Source organism: Rhodnius prolixus, unplaced genomic scaffold, assembly GCF_049639745.1.
Source record: "Rhodnius prolixus isolate KJV_2025 unplaced genomic scaffold, Rpr scaffold_13, whole genome shotgun sequence".
Classification (NCBI taxonomy): domain Eukaryota; kingdom Metazoa; phylum Arthropoda; class Insecta; order Hemiptera; family Reduviidae; genus Rhodnius; species Rhodnius prolixus.
The window spans coordinates 3077566-3091732 of NW_027411583.1; the positions used below are offsets into that span (position 1 = coordinate 3077566).

At 29.8% G+C, this 14167-nt stretch overlaps 1 protein-coding gene and 1 long non-coding RNA gene across 2 annotated transcripts; one reads left to right on the forward strand and one right to left on the reverse strand.

Annotated features, from left to right (window-relative positions):
* Positions 1-331: 331 nt before the first annotated feature.
* Positions 332-11054, reverse strand: LOC141447955 (mitochondrial nicotinamide adenine dinucleotide transporter SLC25A51). The gene is made up of 3 exons (XM_074115944.1): positions 10889-11054; positions 10606-10784; positions 332-10175 (listed from the first exon to the last, which is right to left on the reverse strand). The coding sequence occupies exons 2-3, from the start codon at positions 10750-10752 to the stop codon at positions 9459-9461; spliced, it is 864 nt and encodes a 287-aa protein (XP_073972045.1). The 5' UTR covers positions 10753-10784; positions 10889-11054; the 3' UTR covers positions 332-9458.
* A 189-nt stretch (positions 11055-11243) lies between these two features.
* LOC141447956 (uncharacterized) lies at positions 11244-12167 on the forward strand. Its single transcript, XR_012454706.1, has 2 exons — positions 11244-11403; positions 11493-12167. It is a non-coding gene; the product is annotated as an uncharacterized lncRNA (long non-coding RNA).
* Positions 12168-14167: the final 2000 nt, after the last annotated feature.

Here is a 14167-nt window from a genome sequence, read left to right on the forward strand (position 1 = left end):
CAACTAAAAGAAAAGACGATGTTTAGCAATTATCAATAACTATGGAGTTACCCAGTACGACGAATTTTTGTTGTTGGACTATTCACAAATTCCGACCTTTTCTTCAAACAAATTTTGTACATAAGCGTAACTTTCTTTAACTCACCTACCTCAGACTGAAGACAAAATTAAGAAATTAGACCCTATTGAACAAATTGTTCACCCACCAGTTCTTTAGACTTGGTTTTGACGAGTATTTTTACGGCAGTCCATGAAACACAGAGAGCTACATTATATTATAGGAATATTTTTTTTTAAGAAATAAAAATTGAGTTTTTATTTATAAAAAGAAAAAAAGAAAAAACGTTCATTCTAATTTTTCAGACGCCATGTTATTTTAAGTACAAGTTCGTAAACCTCGAAAAGCTATGAGTAAAACATTGAGGCAATCTTATAGGCTACACCCCTAAATGATTTTATTTTTTTTTACAATTAAAAAACAAATAAATTATTTATCTAAATTTGAGCATAGCAGTAACATTAACAACATCGTGATAACAACAGATATGGTAAATAAATTTCTTCTGATCATCTACACAAATATCAAAATATTTATTACTAATAACCCAAATGCTAGATAAAACATTTTACGTAATTATGGCGTACATTATCTTAGTTATTTCTTTAATTATATACGTCATTATATATATTTTTTTTTACTATCTTATTTCATTTAAAATTACATATCTAACACAGATCCAATCAAAACTAACTATTTTAGAAACTAACTTTAAGACCCAATATATACATATTTATTCCCTGATTTTTTTTTTTTTTTAAATAACTAACCTACTTAAAACAAGCAGTAGGCCCATCTTTTGCACTATTTTATTGTCACTAAACATTTTTACTGTACAAGAAATTTGTTTACAAAAATTGTAGCAAATTTCAACATTTAGCAGTTTTTAACGAAGAATAAATTGTTTAAACATGATAAATTGCAAATATTAGGAGTGCACAGAAAACTTAATACATCTAAAAGAGACTACATAATGCAGAAGTGCGGGCCAAATCATCAGTTCAAAACAAACTTGATCCTAATCAAAATTATATAATTCGTGATAACGTCATTAAAAAATATAAAATAAACTAATAACCCTGTCCAATTATTAGATTATTGAAATAATATTGTTTCACATATCTGATGCCGTATAATGAATTTATCTAATTAATTATCTGAATATAATCGGTTAAAGCAATACTGTGGGATTACTTTTAGGAGTTGAAATACCATATAGCCAAGGTATCTGTAGTTCGTTCTACTTTCTCTTATCCCTCTTAAGAGGATCTATTGCAATCGTACAAAAATTCGATTTTGTGTTTCACTCACAAATATATGAACTAAGGTCACCAAGTATGAACAAATTATTTTACAAAATTGATCTGAGGGTTAAGCGACTTGTAAAACTCTTCTTTAAAACCCACGAGATTTTCGCAGCATCTAATTGTAATGAAAACTGGATTGATTTTTGTAAGTCAAACAAACAAAAAGAATGGACTAAGAGTTGGGCCAACCAGCTGTACCCGAAGAGAAAGATTTGAGTGACTAGCGATGCTGGGCGTGAAGTAAAATTTCCAGAGCAGTATTCCTTGTGAACTGAATGAGTCAAGTTCAAGGGGGGGAGATAAGCGTTTATTAAGAGAAGTACATTGAACAGCGGAGTAAGCGGTTTGTAATTTAAGGCGAAAAACGACCTAGATGCACAATGCTGCTTTTTGTAGCTTTCGTGAAATTTTTTAATAGGTAATTAAAAAAAAAAAAATTAATAGGCAATTTTAAATTCTCTCGACGCTTGGTCTTGCTAGAATCATAAACAATTCCTTTAAAATATACTTTTCTTCCAACAAAAAAGAAAAAAACGATTCTTTCAAATACATAACCTTGAAATATTATGTATTCAAAACAATGAACACGTTTTTAAATTCATAGAATTTTAACATTACATTCTCTAATTATCTTTATGTGAAATGTTTTCCCCGCGATTGGGATTGGTCACCCGTCATTTTTGGTAACTTATGATTCTATCACTAACATAAACTAAGCTTAGATTTCATTTAAAAGGCTAGAGAGGGAATTAAGTATAAGAGGTGTAAATCAAAGAAGGAAGTTACGTTCCCACAACTTCTCAACTCAAACACAGAAAAGTAAGACGTACAGCTTTTGTTTGGACTTCTTTTAAAGAAAATTGCTTTTACAGGGTGTACACGAAAGCTGAGACGACAGGCTGGAAGTTTCCCTCAAAAGTACAGGGAGCTTATTCTAATGAATCTGTACCCAAGAATTGTAGCAAGAGAAAGTCCATCCTGATGTGTCGAACTTCATTTTCTTTTTCTATTTGATATGTACTTTAATGTATGGAAGAACTCGGAATAGGCACTTTACCTGGACACAATGTTAACGGACAATGTTCATCAGTGACCCTTCAATTAAGGACAACTCCTTCAACGAGTTATAATGAAAAGAAATTAAGATACCATGGGATTTACTTGTCTTTTTCCAATGTCGTTTTCCTTTCTTTCATGACCCTTCCCATTTTAAAAACTCTAAAACCTTCTAAGAGTAAAGTATATCTAAACTTCCATTAGTTGTTGGAAATAATGATTTATTGGAGAAGCTCTGCACTTAGTAAAAACTTATGTATTTAAAAATATTTAACATTTAAATGCTGTAAGGTTTCCAACTTGCTAAGCTAATAAAAAAGTATTTTTACTTAAAAAAAAAGTACAAGCATATCATTTTATAACTTTACTTGAGGATGCGCAAAGTGATGATTAAAATAAACTTGTTTAAATTGTTCAAAATAAGTTAATAAATTGGTTAAAAGAAATATAAATTCTTGTTTATGTGGTTCACATAGTCATAATGTGCATTGTAGTATGTGTTTGATTTATTTAGAAGTTGCAAGAATTTTAATGTAAATTTACCTAGATTATTTACAAAATTATCTAGAAATATGTGTAGGGATCACTGATCAAAAAGAGAAAAATTAGAAAACCAAAGTATATATACACATATTATAGAAATTAATCATTGAGAATTGGGGAAAAATGGTCTACAATTAAAAAAATTGAAGACATTAATTTTCTTCAGGAATACCATTAAAAAAATTCGATAAAACAGCAAATAGAAACCAGAGACAAAATAATTACAAACATGAATCTTGTGACGGAAAAAACCAGTGAAATAGGCAGTTTTTTAAGTACCTCTATTACTCAAAAGGTGGTCAAATTTAACACGATGACTTGTTAGTTGAATAGGAGTCAAATATTAAGTGCGTACTGAAAGTGAGATTCTTTATGCTTTTAAAGAAGCGAAGGTTGGCAAAGTATTAGAAGTTGATAGTTATACTAATGATCAGTTTAGAGTCTTAACTTTAGAAGTAGAATCATAAATCGAAAATTCCAGATTTAAAGCTAGAAAGAATTTACCAGTCAATTAAAACAGGTTTGCCAGGAACTGCTAGAGTGCTTAGCTGTGAACATTTTTCCTAATTATTACTATTTGCCGCTTCGAGAAAACATATCATAGGGTATTCTGGGGTTTATATTGAATCCTTCAATATATATTGAAAAAAGAAAAGAGGAAGATTAAATAATTGCTGGAAATATTAATTTCGAAGAGAATATGAAGAGGAGCGACATGGAAAAGATTGACCTGCGATCGCGTGGAATAAAACAGACTGAAAGTTACAAATTAATAATAACGTTCTTCGGGATAATGCAAAAGCAGTGTGACTAGCAAAGATTAAATTAATTTTATGATTAAAAAAATATTGATTTTTAGAGTAAGTAATAAAGATATGTTTACAAAATTACTCAGCTCTATCTTGGCTACGGCTTCTCTTACGATTTGCTATGTTTATTTTTACTTAATGAAAACTTACTATATTTTGATAAAAATATTTGTTACAATCATTACCTGAAGAAACATTTCAGTGGTTGTGAAACATCACAAATCAACAAAGCACTCTTAACCCTTCTTTTACTCGTTTCAAATAATATTTTGAAGATTAATCGGACAGTTTTAATAATACACTTTGAAATTAATTTCTAGTCTTCTGTAATGAAATTATTTAAAGTTAGAAAATTTCATTGACTTTATCCGTCAAAACATACATTTTTTTTCCCCTTTTTTTAATTCACACTTTTGACCAGTTCTGATATTCATCGATCTTTAGAGGTTGATCCATCATTTTAGTGTAAAGAATTTAATTTCCACTAATAATTTTTCCGTCACACATTAAACTTGCTCACTACACTTTAAAAATTTAGCAAATGTTGGGGTGGAAGTCAAATTCTCTAAACCTAAATAATCAATCAACTTCTGATAATGAATAAAATTCAATAACTGGTCAGAAATAAAAATGCTAAGCACGATTATACTAAATACTATTCTGCACTTACTCAGGAAATTTATTTTTGGTTTTACTTTGCCCGACATTCAATGCTGCACACACGACTATTGAGTTGTGTATATGTATAAATATACTAATACATGTGTATACACTAAAATCGATACTTGACACATTATTATTATTACTATTGGTAAGGTAATAATTTTTAGATTTGCTCAAGACAATTTTAATCAAAGTGGCGGGAAGCAACCCTAAATTTGTGCCAATGTAGCGATGATCTTGGGCAATCGTTAGGATTTCCAATATTGGGCGATTCTGACTGAATGGGGCACTAACTAAGATAAGGCAGCTGATCCACATACAGCTCTAGAAGCTTTGGCCTAGAAAGGTAGTTTACTTAAGCCCTGTTACTTAATTTTAAATAGAACATTCAACTAGACTGCGTACCAATGCGGATATAATGTATGTTCTTGTACATTTTGTAAAGAATTTGTTAGGCGCAAAAAAACTTCTCCCGAGAGTGCTCCCAGCTGTGATCCAGCAATAGTAGTCAATGACAAAAAAGAAAAGGAAACATCTCTTGTAAACTGTCTGATTGCCTTACAATTGCAAAACTTTTTGATGTGATTCATCTGACACTTTTTAAACCAAAGGAGAAAATCTGCAAAAACGACTGACTGGAGGAAAAATTCTGGACCTAAAGAAAAGGTAAAGTTCCTCCTACTTGAAGAACTTCAAAGAGTCGTCACAATAAGCCTCTTTTAGCAGTAGTGACTGGGATCAAGATCCGCCTCAAGTTTTTAACTAACTACTTAACTAAGTCCATGATAACACTAATTTATTTATTGATAATGAGTAATAGAAGTTTTCCTGAAAACGAAATGCGACGTTTTCTAGATATGAAAATATAAAATACTAACACCACAGTATCTTTGCAGGTTTAGAGAACCGATTGGTTACAATTATTCCGCAAAAACGACAAAAATCATAAAATGTTAAGAAATAATTACTTTCTTGAATTTATCCATCACAGATAGCAAGTCTTCTTTCCTGAACAAAATTCAAAAAGTAAGTCAAATTCTCCGTACTAGGTAGATCCTGATGAACCCAAACTCTGAAGATAGATGATCAATTGAACACTGCGAACCTAACATCTATTTTTAATCTTTATTGTGTCAAAAATAGAATCAATTTTGCATTAAAATTAAGAGAAAAGATTTAAATTAACTATTAAGAGATAATATATCAACAATCTTTTGTAAGCACCTAAATGGAAATATTAAAATAATTTCATCAGTTTTTCTTCAAATTAAAGATAATTTGTGATTTAAAATTATATAAAACAGTACTTTTTAACAATTGGATATTGGTTGAAAAAAGTAACTGTTTCACCGTGACGAAATTTAAATGAAATAAACAAATATTTGATATATTCAATGTTTTTAAACGATCTAAATGAAATTAAACTGCCATTTTTCTTCTACAAACTGTCAGAACTAAAAGAAATACACATTGCTAAATGATATGTTATAAATAGAAATATAAATATAAATTGTTTGCTCACAAATACACAATAATATTAAATGCCAAATATTACCTCCTTCGTACAATCATCCAACTATCGTATATAACGTTTATCTGAATTTTCAAAATATTATTCAATATACTTCAATTCTATTAAATAATTTTTTCCTCTATCCAGAAACTAAATATTAATGTACTCAATGGTATGATAAAAACTGACGATGAACTAATGAATTATTCCGAATGAAAATTAATAAATTTGAGGATAAAGAATTAAAGGAGGTTAGAAGGGTTATTTTTATTTAGCTTTGCCAGTAATTTCAAATTAAGATGGAAAAAATGGGGGATGCTTTTTCAAGAGAGGACAATTATTTTTTTTTTCCTAGTTGTGCACCAACAATACATTGGATCAAGCGTACATTATTGTTGGACATCAACATTGCTTTTGAAGGATTGGAATACTATAAAGACATTAACATCACATAATATAAAGATAAAATTAAAATCGATCTTGAGACATAAGGTGAAACAGGTTCGCTATCCCTCAATGCTAACGAATTGCTTAATTTTGTATCCAGATTTGTTTGTCTGTATTTTTTTTAAAAAGAACATTACATTCGTTCTATAAATGTTAACGGTATTATAGCTATTTTTTTTTTAAATTAAGTTACTAAGTTTTCGTAATAAGGAACAATGAACTTCAAAGAAAATATTTAATGAACATGTGAATTTATCAATAACATAAAAAAAAAAAAAATTAAAATGGAATAAAAGATTTAAGTAAAATTAAGAAAGTATGATCTCTGTTCTTTGCGGTACTGGCTACCAAACTTATCAATTGTATTGATTGCACTGATCTTAATGGTAAATCCGAACGTAGCAATTAAGTAAGAAGTGAATGCGAATGTAATCACCCAATAACAATTACTAACAAAACTGAAAATTTAACAATTTCCTACAAAAGTGAAATATTTTTCCGACAAATAACCCTTGAATTTTTTTTTCTTACTAGAGAAACTCATTGTTAATAAATTCATCCAAGTATTTCTTTTAAACACATACTTTGAAAGAGAATATTCAATAACTTGACCGATTTTGAAACAGGATTGCAGGTGTTCTTTTATTATACAATGAAGAATGGAGTAAATGAATTAACAGCTGGTAGAAAAATAGCTTCAAATAATTTAAAACTGACCATTTTTTTGAACATATGTAAATAATTTTCAATAAAAATTCCCTGATTTTGCGTACACAGATGATGTTGCTTTGAAGACATTGACGAGGGCAAAGTTTTTTTTTTACGAGTATTAGAGCAATGTAAAAATGCTACCAGAAAGTTGGGCCTGATGATTAATAAATCAAGTCAAGGTAAAAGAAGAGGACCATGAACCCACCAATTTAGTGGAAGGAAGATGTTTATTTAATAGAGCTTCTTGCTCTTTACTCAACTCCTTCGAATTATAGGAAAGCTGATAACGTAATAAATAATTCGAAAGGGGTTAATGAAAGCTAAATAGCGGCAGTAAATAGATTTCTTTTAGATTCTTCTGAATTCACAGAATGCTCCCGATGCAGTATGCGTTCTTTACAGAACGGTAGTTATACTAACAGTCACGTATGCATGTGAGAGCTGCATACAGGAAGATATTTAAACACCCAAGGGAAATACTGAGAAGAAAAGAGGAGAATACGTAATTAGACAAGATAAAGAGGCTGAAAGGAAGCTGCTTTGGCTTCTAGGGTAAACAAAAGAAGAACAGGAAGGTTAGGAGACCTGGAAAGAATGGAGTCCGAGTAGCCAAAAAATGGATTTATGGCAACCAGAAGGCAGAAGGAGTAAACGCAGGCCAAGATAATTAAAGCTTGAGGAGGAACTCAAAAGGGAAGGCTTGTTTAGTTTACGACTAATGGGAAAAGTTACTAAGGAGGCCCTGTAACTTCTCGGTTAGAAAAAACTATTATCCTGAACGAATAAATGTATTAAAATAAAAATTCACATTAACAATAATTTAAAGAAAATACAAAATGAATGTTTCAACTATTTCAAAAAATAAAATAAAAATGAGTTTTCAAATGACCTAACAGAGATTTTCTAAAAATTTACCGTTTTAATTTAGATTTACCCAACTATTCTAAATCTTAAGCTGATTTATTTATGAAATGGATCAAGCAAATAGGTCGGAAATCTTTATGCCATACAGGATCCCTAAAAAATAAATCTGTTGCCTCTCACTTATATTTTGAGATAAATTCTTATAGCGTTGGAAAATTAAAAATGCTAACAAAAATTAGGACTATACAGATAAAATTTTGGAAAGATAATCATTATGTACATTAGTATGCAGATGGTGAATCTAGTGAGACAGTGCTGAACACTTTACAACGTTCAAGTGCAAAGCGAATAGATGAATTTATCTAACAAATTAAGAAAGAAATGCCATCGCCTAAGACACTGATAAAATAAACAATACAATCATCAATTATTTTATCAACGCCGAAAATACGGAGCTGTGGATTTAAAATAAAGTACCGTTCACGCTCGCTGCAGAAAATTTAGCTTTCTTCCAACAAAACTAGGATAATAGTATAATTTGTCCTCATTATAAGTTCCCCGTGTTTTCCATTTAATGTTCAAATTACAGCAAATTCGGCTTAAAAAATTGAAAATAAGCACGCCATAAGAAATAAAAATCATTCCTTTAATAACAATTATTATTAATTTTTCCTAATTAACATGCACAGTATTGGTTCTTTTCCCAATGTTTTTTTTTTTCAACTAAGTTATATGGACACAAACTTTCAATAAATATTTTTGTATATTTACAAATATATTTATTGAAATGTTTCTAATAGTAATAATTATTGATACATGTTCTTTCTACAATTTGCTTGGCAAAATAAATAATTTCTTTACAATACAACTACAGATATTTGTCACAATTATTTAGTTATACGCAATTACTTTGTGCTAACATTTAGTGTTTAATATATTTAACGTTATGTTTAAAGAAAAAGAAAAATATATATGTATTATGACACGAAGGCTGAAATAAATACTATCTTGAGATCATTACAGTTAACCCGGTTGCAATGAAGAGTTCTCTCACGAATTATAACTTAAAAAAGACTATTTTTGTTATAGCTTTGAGCTGACAATACTTGATCATGGTCCTTTACACTTAGCAACTAAATATTATCATAAAATTTCTAAATCGTAGTAAAAAAAAATAAATAGCGCAATAACTGTAACATAACACGAGAAATCCGTTCAGAAAATATCAATGTTAACGTGAATTTATTCTTTAATGATAGCGTCAAAATTCAACAACTAATATTTACAAAATAAAACACGTTTAATTTTATATTTACAAATTAAAATATTACATACAATTCGGATAAAAAGCATTCAGTTTAGTACTTTCGAAATAAACTTTGATTCCACCTTAAAGATCAATTCCATTTGACGGAAATGATTTTCAAGAAACAATAAGGAAATTTCTACTCATTTTATGTTTTTGTGAAAAGTTATTTTTAATGACTTCACAGTATTCTCTTCAACCCTTCATATGCAACATTAATCACTCCCCAACTGATGCAGGATCTAGTGTAATTGAGGTGCACTCCTCGAAAAAACGCCCGGGCACTTCCCCTTTCTTTATATATCTCTTTTATTGCAAATGGAACACTCTGAAAAGGTCCACCTATTTTCCTTTGCATATGTACTTTAAGCACATTACATGGATAGAAGGTTGTCGAACAGAAAGCACCTATCATTGCACCAATTGCGAACTGATTCAACATACGACCCGGAATCGTTGTAGGCTCAGGAAACCTCTGCATTGCCTCATCACGCAAAAGAAAAAAACATGCATTTGATGGACCGTTTCTCATTAAAACTGGTGTTAAGCCTCTGTAGAACTCAGTAAAACCATGATTCTTCCAAAGAAAAGATACAGTATCTTTCATATTGATTAAATGTTTATGATACCTTTCATGTTGTAATAGAGTTTGTATGCGTTCAAAAGGAACAAGAACAGATTCAATTGTGCCCGCAGTTATAGCAGCAACAATTTTAACTAAATATGGATGCATATTAGATTCAGCCAGTGGTTTTTTGCACTTGTCGTACATGCCAAACATAATGGAAACGGAGACAGATTTCTGCATTAGAGGTGGTAGTACTCCTCTATATAAATGGATTAAACCTTCACCAGCTATCTGCTTTACTGCAGCCACTGTGCTCACGTTGTGCAGCATCTAAAAAAAAAATTGACAAATCTTTCTTAGTTCGCGTTACCTCTCTGAAAAACTCCTTACGATAATCTGTCCGCCATACTCCTACCCTTTCCATCTTTAAATCTCTTCTGTTCAATTATTTCTTCTACTCAGCTTCCTCCGAAATTATAATTTAATGCATTTATTTCCTTAATTTTATTTCTTATTTTTGTAAATACTTGCTTATTTTTTGTTTATAAATATCTAAAGCACAGGCCAAATCAATAGGACCTCCAATTGTACATGTACTTATTCTATGGGGACATAGTCCCAGGATAATAAATTTATTTTCATTCATCCATCTACAATCATCAATTAATGTTTGTTAAAGCTTTTATAACCTTTGTGAAGAAACCTTTTTACTATATAATAAGGTTTGCACAATCATGAGTACGTATACAAGCACACATACCTGTCTGAATATAACTTTATTTAGAGGAAATGTAACTAAAATGTTTATTGCTGCAGCTCCCCATCCACATATAAATTCCTTATAATCAGAACTTGAACGAAAGCCATACTGTTTTAGGCCACTAAGTTCTTTTGATAAAGGGCCCATTATTTAATACGTTATGGGTTTTTCTGTTCCTCCTGCAGAGAGAACATAAGAAAAATATTAATTAACTCAGAGTATATCTCTTTACTTAACTTCAAATAAAATCTAAAAATAATATTTAAGAGTAAACATTACAAACCTATTGGCCATTAGCTCACGTATTCTCGATTTACTTTAATACTAATTTGCACATCATTTAAGATAAACTTTTCAACATTTTGTTCAATATCTTCACTGATATCACCGTACACAACATGATAACCACTCGTGCTCACCAAACCACGAAAGTGGTGGCTCCAACACCCCAATCCAATGCACACTTGATGCCTAGAAAAAACGAAATCCACTCAATTGATTTTAAATAAACAACCATGTTGAAGATTATTTAATACGCTAAGAGTGTATCAAACTTCAAAAAGATTAATAGAATTTTTACACAAAATTTATTTTAAAATAAAATTTTATAATCTGAAGAAAGGTTACAAAACCTATTTGAGGTTCTAAATGAAAGACTCAATGGCCATATGATATGTCACATCAGATTGTTTTCTACGTGGCAGGTGTCGATTTTGTGTTTTTCTGAATTTCTGACGTAAAAGTTTTTTTATCAACGTTCAGTCAGTTACTGCTTAGCCGTCCCGCGAAATTGATGTAGTAAGTACTCTTATCAAACACTTTTTTTTTTAAATATCCTCTCTATGATATCATTTATTTCTTAATAAAGTTTAGATATCTTGTCACAGGTTTTATAAAATACATCATGAGACAATTAAAGGGAAAAGTAAAAGAAACCAATAAACAGAAAAAAGAACGCAAAAAAGATTTTGTGGAAAATAAGAAAAAAATATTCAGTCTTGTTCTACCAACGGTTGGTGCAATTTTTCTTTTGATTGTTGTTTATGTTTATCTCAAAACAAGACCTAAAGCAATTGAAGAATATTAAGTTTGAAATTTTAAAAAATAATTAAAAAAAAAAAGACACAGAATTGATCAAACTGTAAAACGAAACAAAAAATGCAATAAAGAACTTACCTGCATTACTAAAGAGGAGCCAACCTATCTAGGAAGGATTTTTCAAAAGACTGAACAAAATTTTTCGTAGACTGCCTATTTTCCAATATGTTCAATCTTTCAGTGTTCTAGAAACATTTGATTTAAAAATTAATTGTATGTATTCATTAGAAAGTGAAGTATTTTCTAATTTCTCAACATTATTTTTAAAAGCTGTCAGATATTTCTACCAATATTAAGTTTGTTACATTCCAACTTGATGGGTCTTATTTATTACAAAGGTATTTGTTTTAACGAGGAAAAAAATGTTTTGGTATTGTCCAGTTCGATTTTAATGTTTTTATGAATTGGTTGTTTAAATATATTTATACATGTTGTTAAATAAAAGAATTTTAGTTAATTTTTAAGTAGTTGATTTTATGACCTGTGAAAATTGTGTGACCTTGTCTGTTATCGACAGTTTGAGGGGCATTAGGAAATGAATTTGACACATTTTATTTTTTTATATTTACAATAAAATAAAATAATATACAGGTACTGGGTGATAGTAATTTTAAAAGCTTATAACTGATTAATATATAAAAATGTAGAAAAAAGAATTTATGTAAATGATATTGTTACAGCTTTGTATTTGATTTGTTTAAATTACACTTGAAGTTAGGAACTTAACGTGACTTAAGACAAAAGGTACATTAAGCGTGATTATGACATAACCGGAAGTGTTAAATGACAGTATCAATTACTCATTCTATAATTATATATGTTTCAAGAACATTGGTTGAACATTTGTAGTATTTGGTAATGGGTCCTCAATGTCTGTGCATTGGACGTCTGCGGATCAAAGAAATGTTTACATCAAGTGATATGTCGAAAGGAAATTGGTTCTATAGAGTGTTGCATGCGGTGTAGCAAATCACTGCCTGATCCTTATCATCTTGCAAAATTAAGTATCGGAAAGTGTATTTCCTTAGAAAGGGCTGTTTAACTAGAAGCTACATATATCCATCTTTTATTTCCAAGGGTACATTCCTCAATGGGTCAAAGGAACCACCCAATGTAGAATTTCCAAAGATCTTCCTATTGTTTCTCTGCATTTTTCTTAACTTCGGGGATTAAGCATTCCAGTAAACAAGTCTAACTCTACAATCTAGTCCTGGCCTTACCGTCTCAGAAATTAATGAATTCTGTGCTGCTTATTGTTATCTGCATCAGAATGTAAATTGCTTTATGGACATATTGTGGAATTTATAAAGGTGCACTTCATGATTAAAGTATTCCTAATGTAACTGGAATAAATTGAGAAGTTTGAGCCTCGTGACACCCCAAAAAATATGTCCCGAAAACTGACTTATAGGACCATACAGTATATTTATTTGGTGCACAATATTTTAGTGATCAGTCGTGATAGTATATTTTTGTTGTTGAAAAAATAAAAAAAAATTTTACATTTATTTATTTCTTTGTGACTCAACCCAACCTCTCAATAAGATATTTTTTATAATTAAGCGTCAATAATTAAAAAATATTTCAATAGTGCTTGAAAATATTTATTTATAAAAATTGAAAATAATTTATTTTAAACATTATTGATAATAATTACTTTTAAAAGAATGAATTGAAAACTGCATCAAACATATTAAAAAAATGCCCAATCCATTCCCAAGAAAAATTAGGAAGTCCTACTTTTTCGCTAATTTCAGAAAGATAATGTTTGTATGGTAGATAACTGTAGGTAATGTATATAAAGAAAGCTATAATTATAAGTGTTATAAGTTTTGACCATTTTATAAATTTAGGACACAAGAAAAATGTGTACTTCTCCAATTCTTTAACAAGCCGGCAGGAGCATGAACATCCTTTACAGTAGTGTGTGCCACTATCGCCTCCGCTTCGATTATCATTTTTGTCACATTTCCATATTTTACCATTACAGCAGCGATATATATCTTTTAATTCATCTTCAAAATTGTGTAGTTCTGCTGTAACAACAACATTGCACTTATTTGTTGGCTTCCTATACATATTGTCCAAAAAGGAAAAACCGAACGTTGGGTTTATCGCAAAAAATATTTTGTTTAAATATGAAATTTGACAATGATTCTAGCAAAATTAGTTTTTCTCCTATTAATGCACCAAATCTTTAAGAATATAATATGATAAAATTACAGTAATTAATTAGAATTTGAATAATTGCCAACCAAAAGTCAATTCCGTTAGGAAAGATACTATTTATTTTTTAGTACATGATTTTTGTTAAAACATGTGGAAAAAAGCTCCTAATAAAACATCATATGAGCTCTATCATTAGAGTTTAAATTGTAAAGAAAAGATTTGAAGGAAAACCTACTATTTGAATTAAATTTATCGTTTACTATTTTCATATAAATGTTTAAGTCTTTTTTACTAT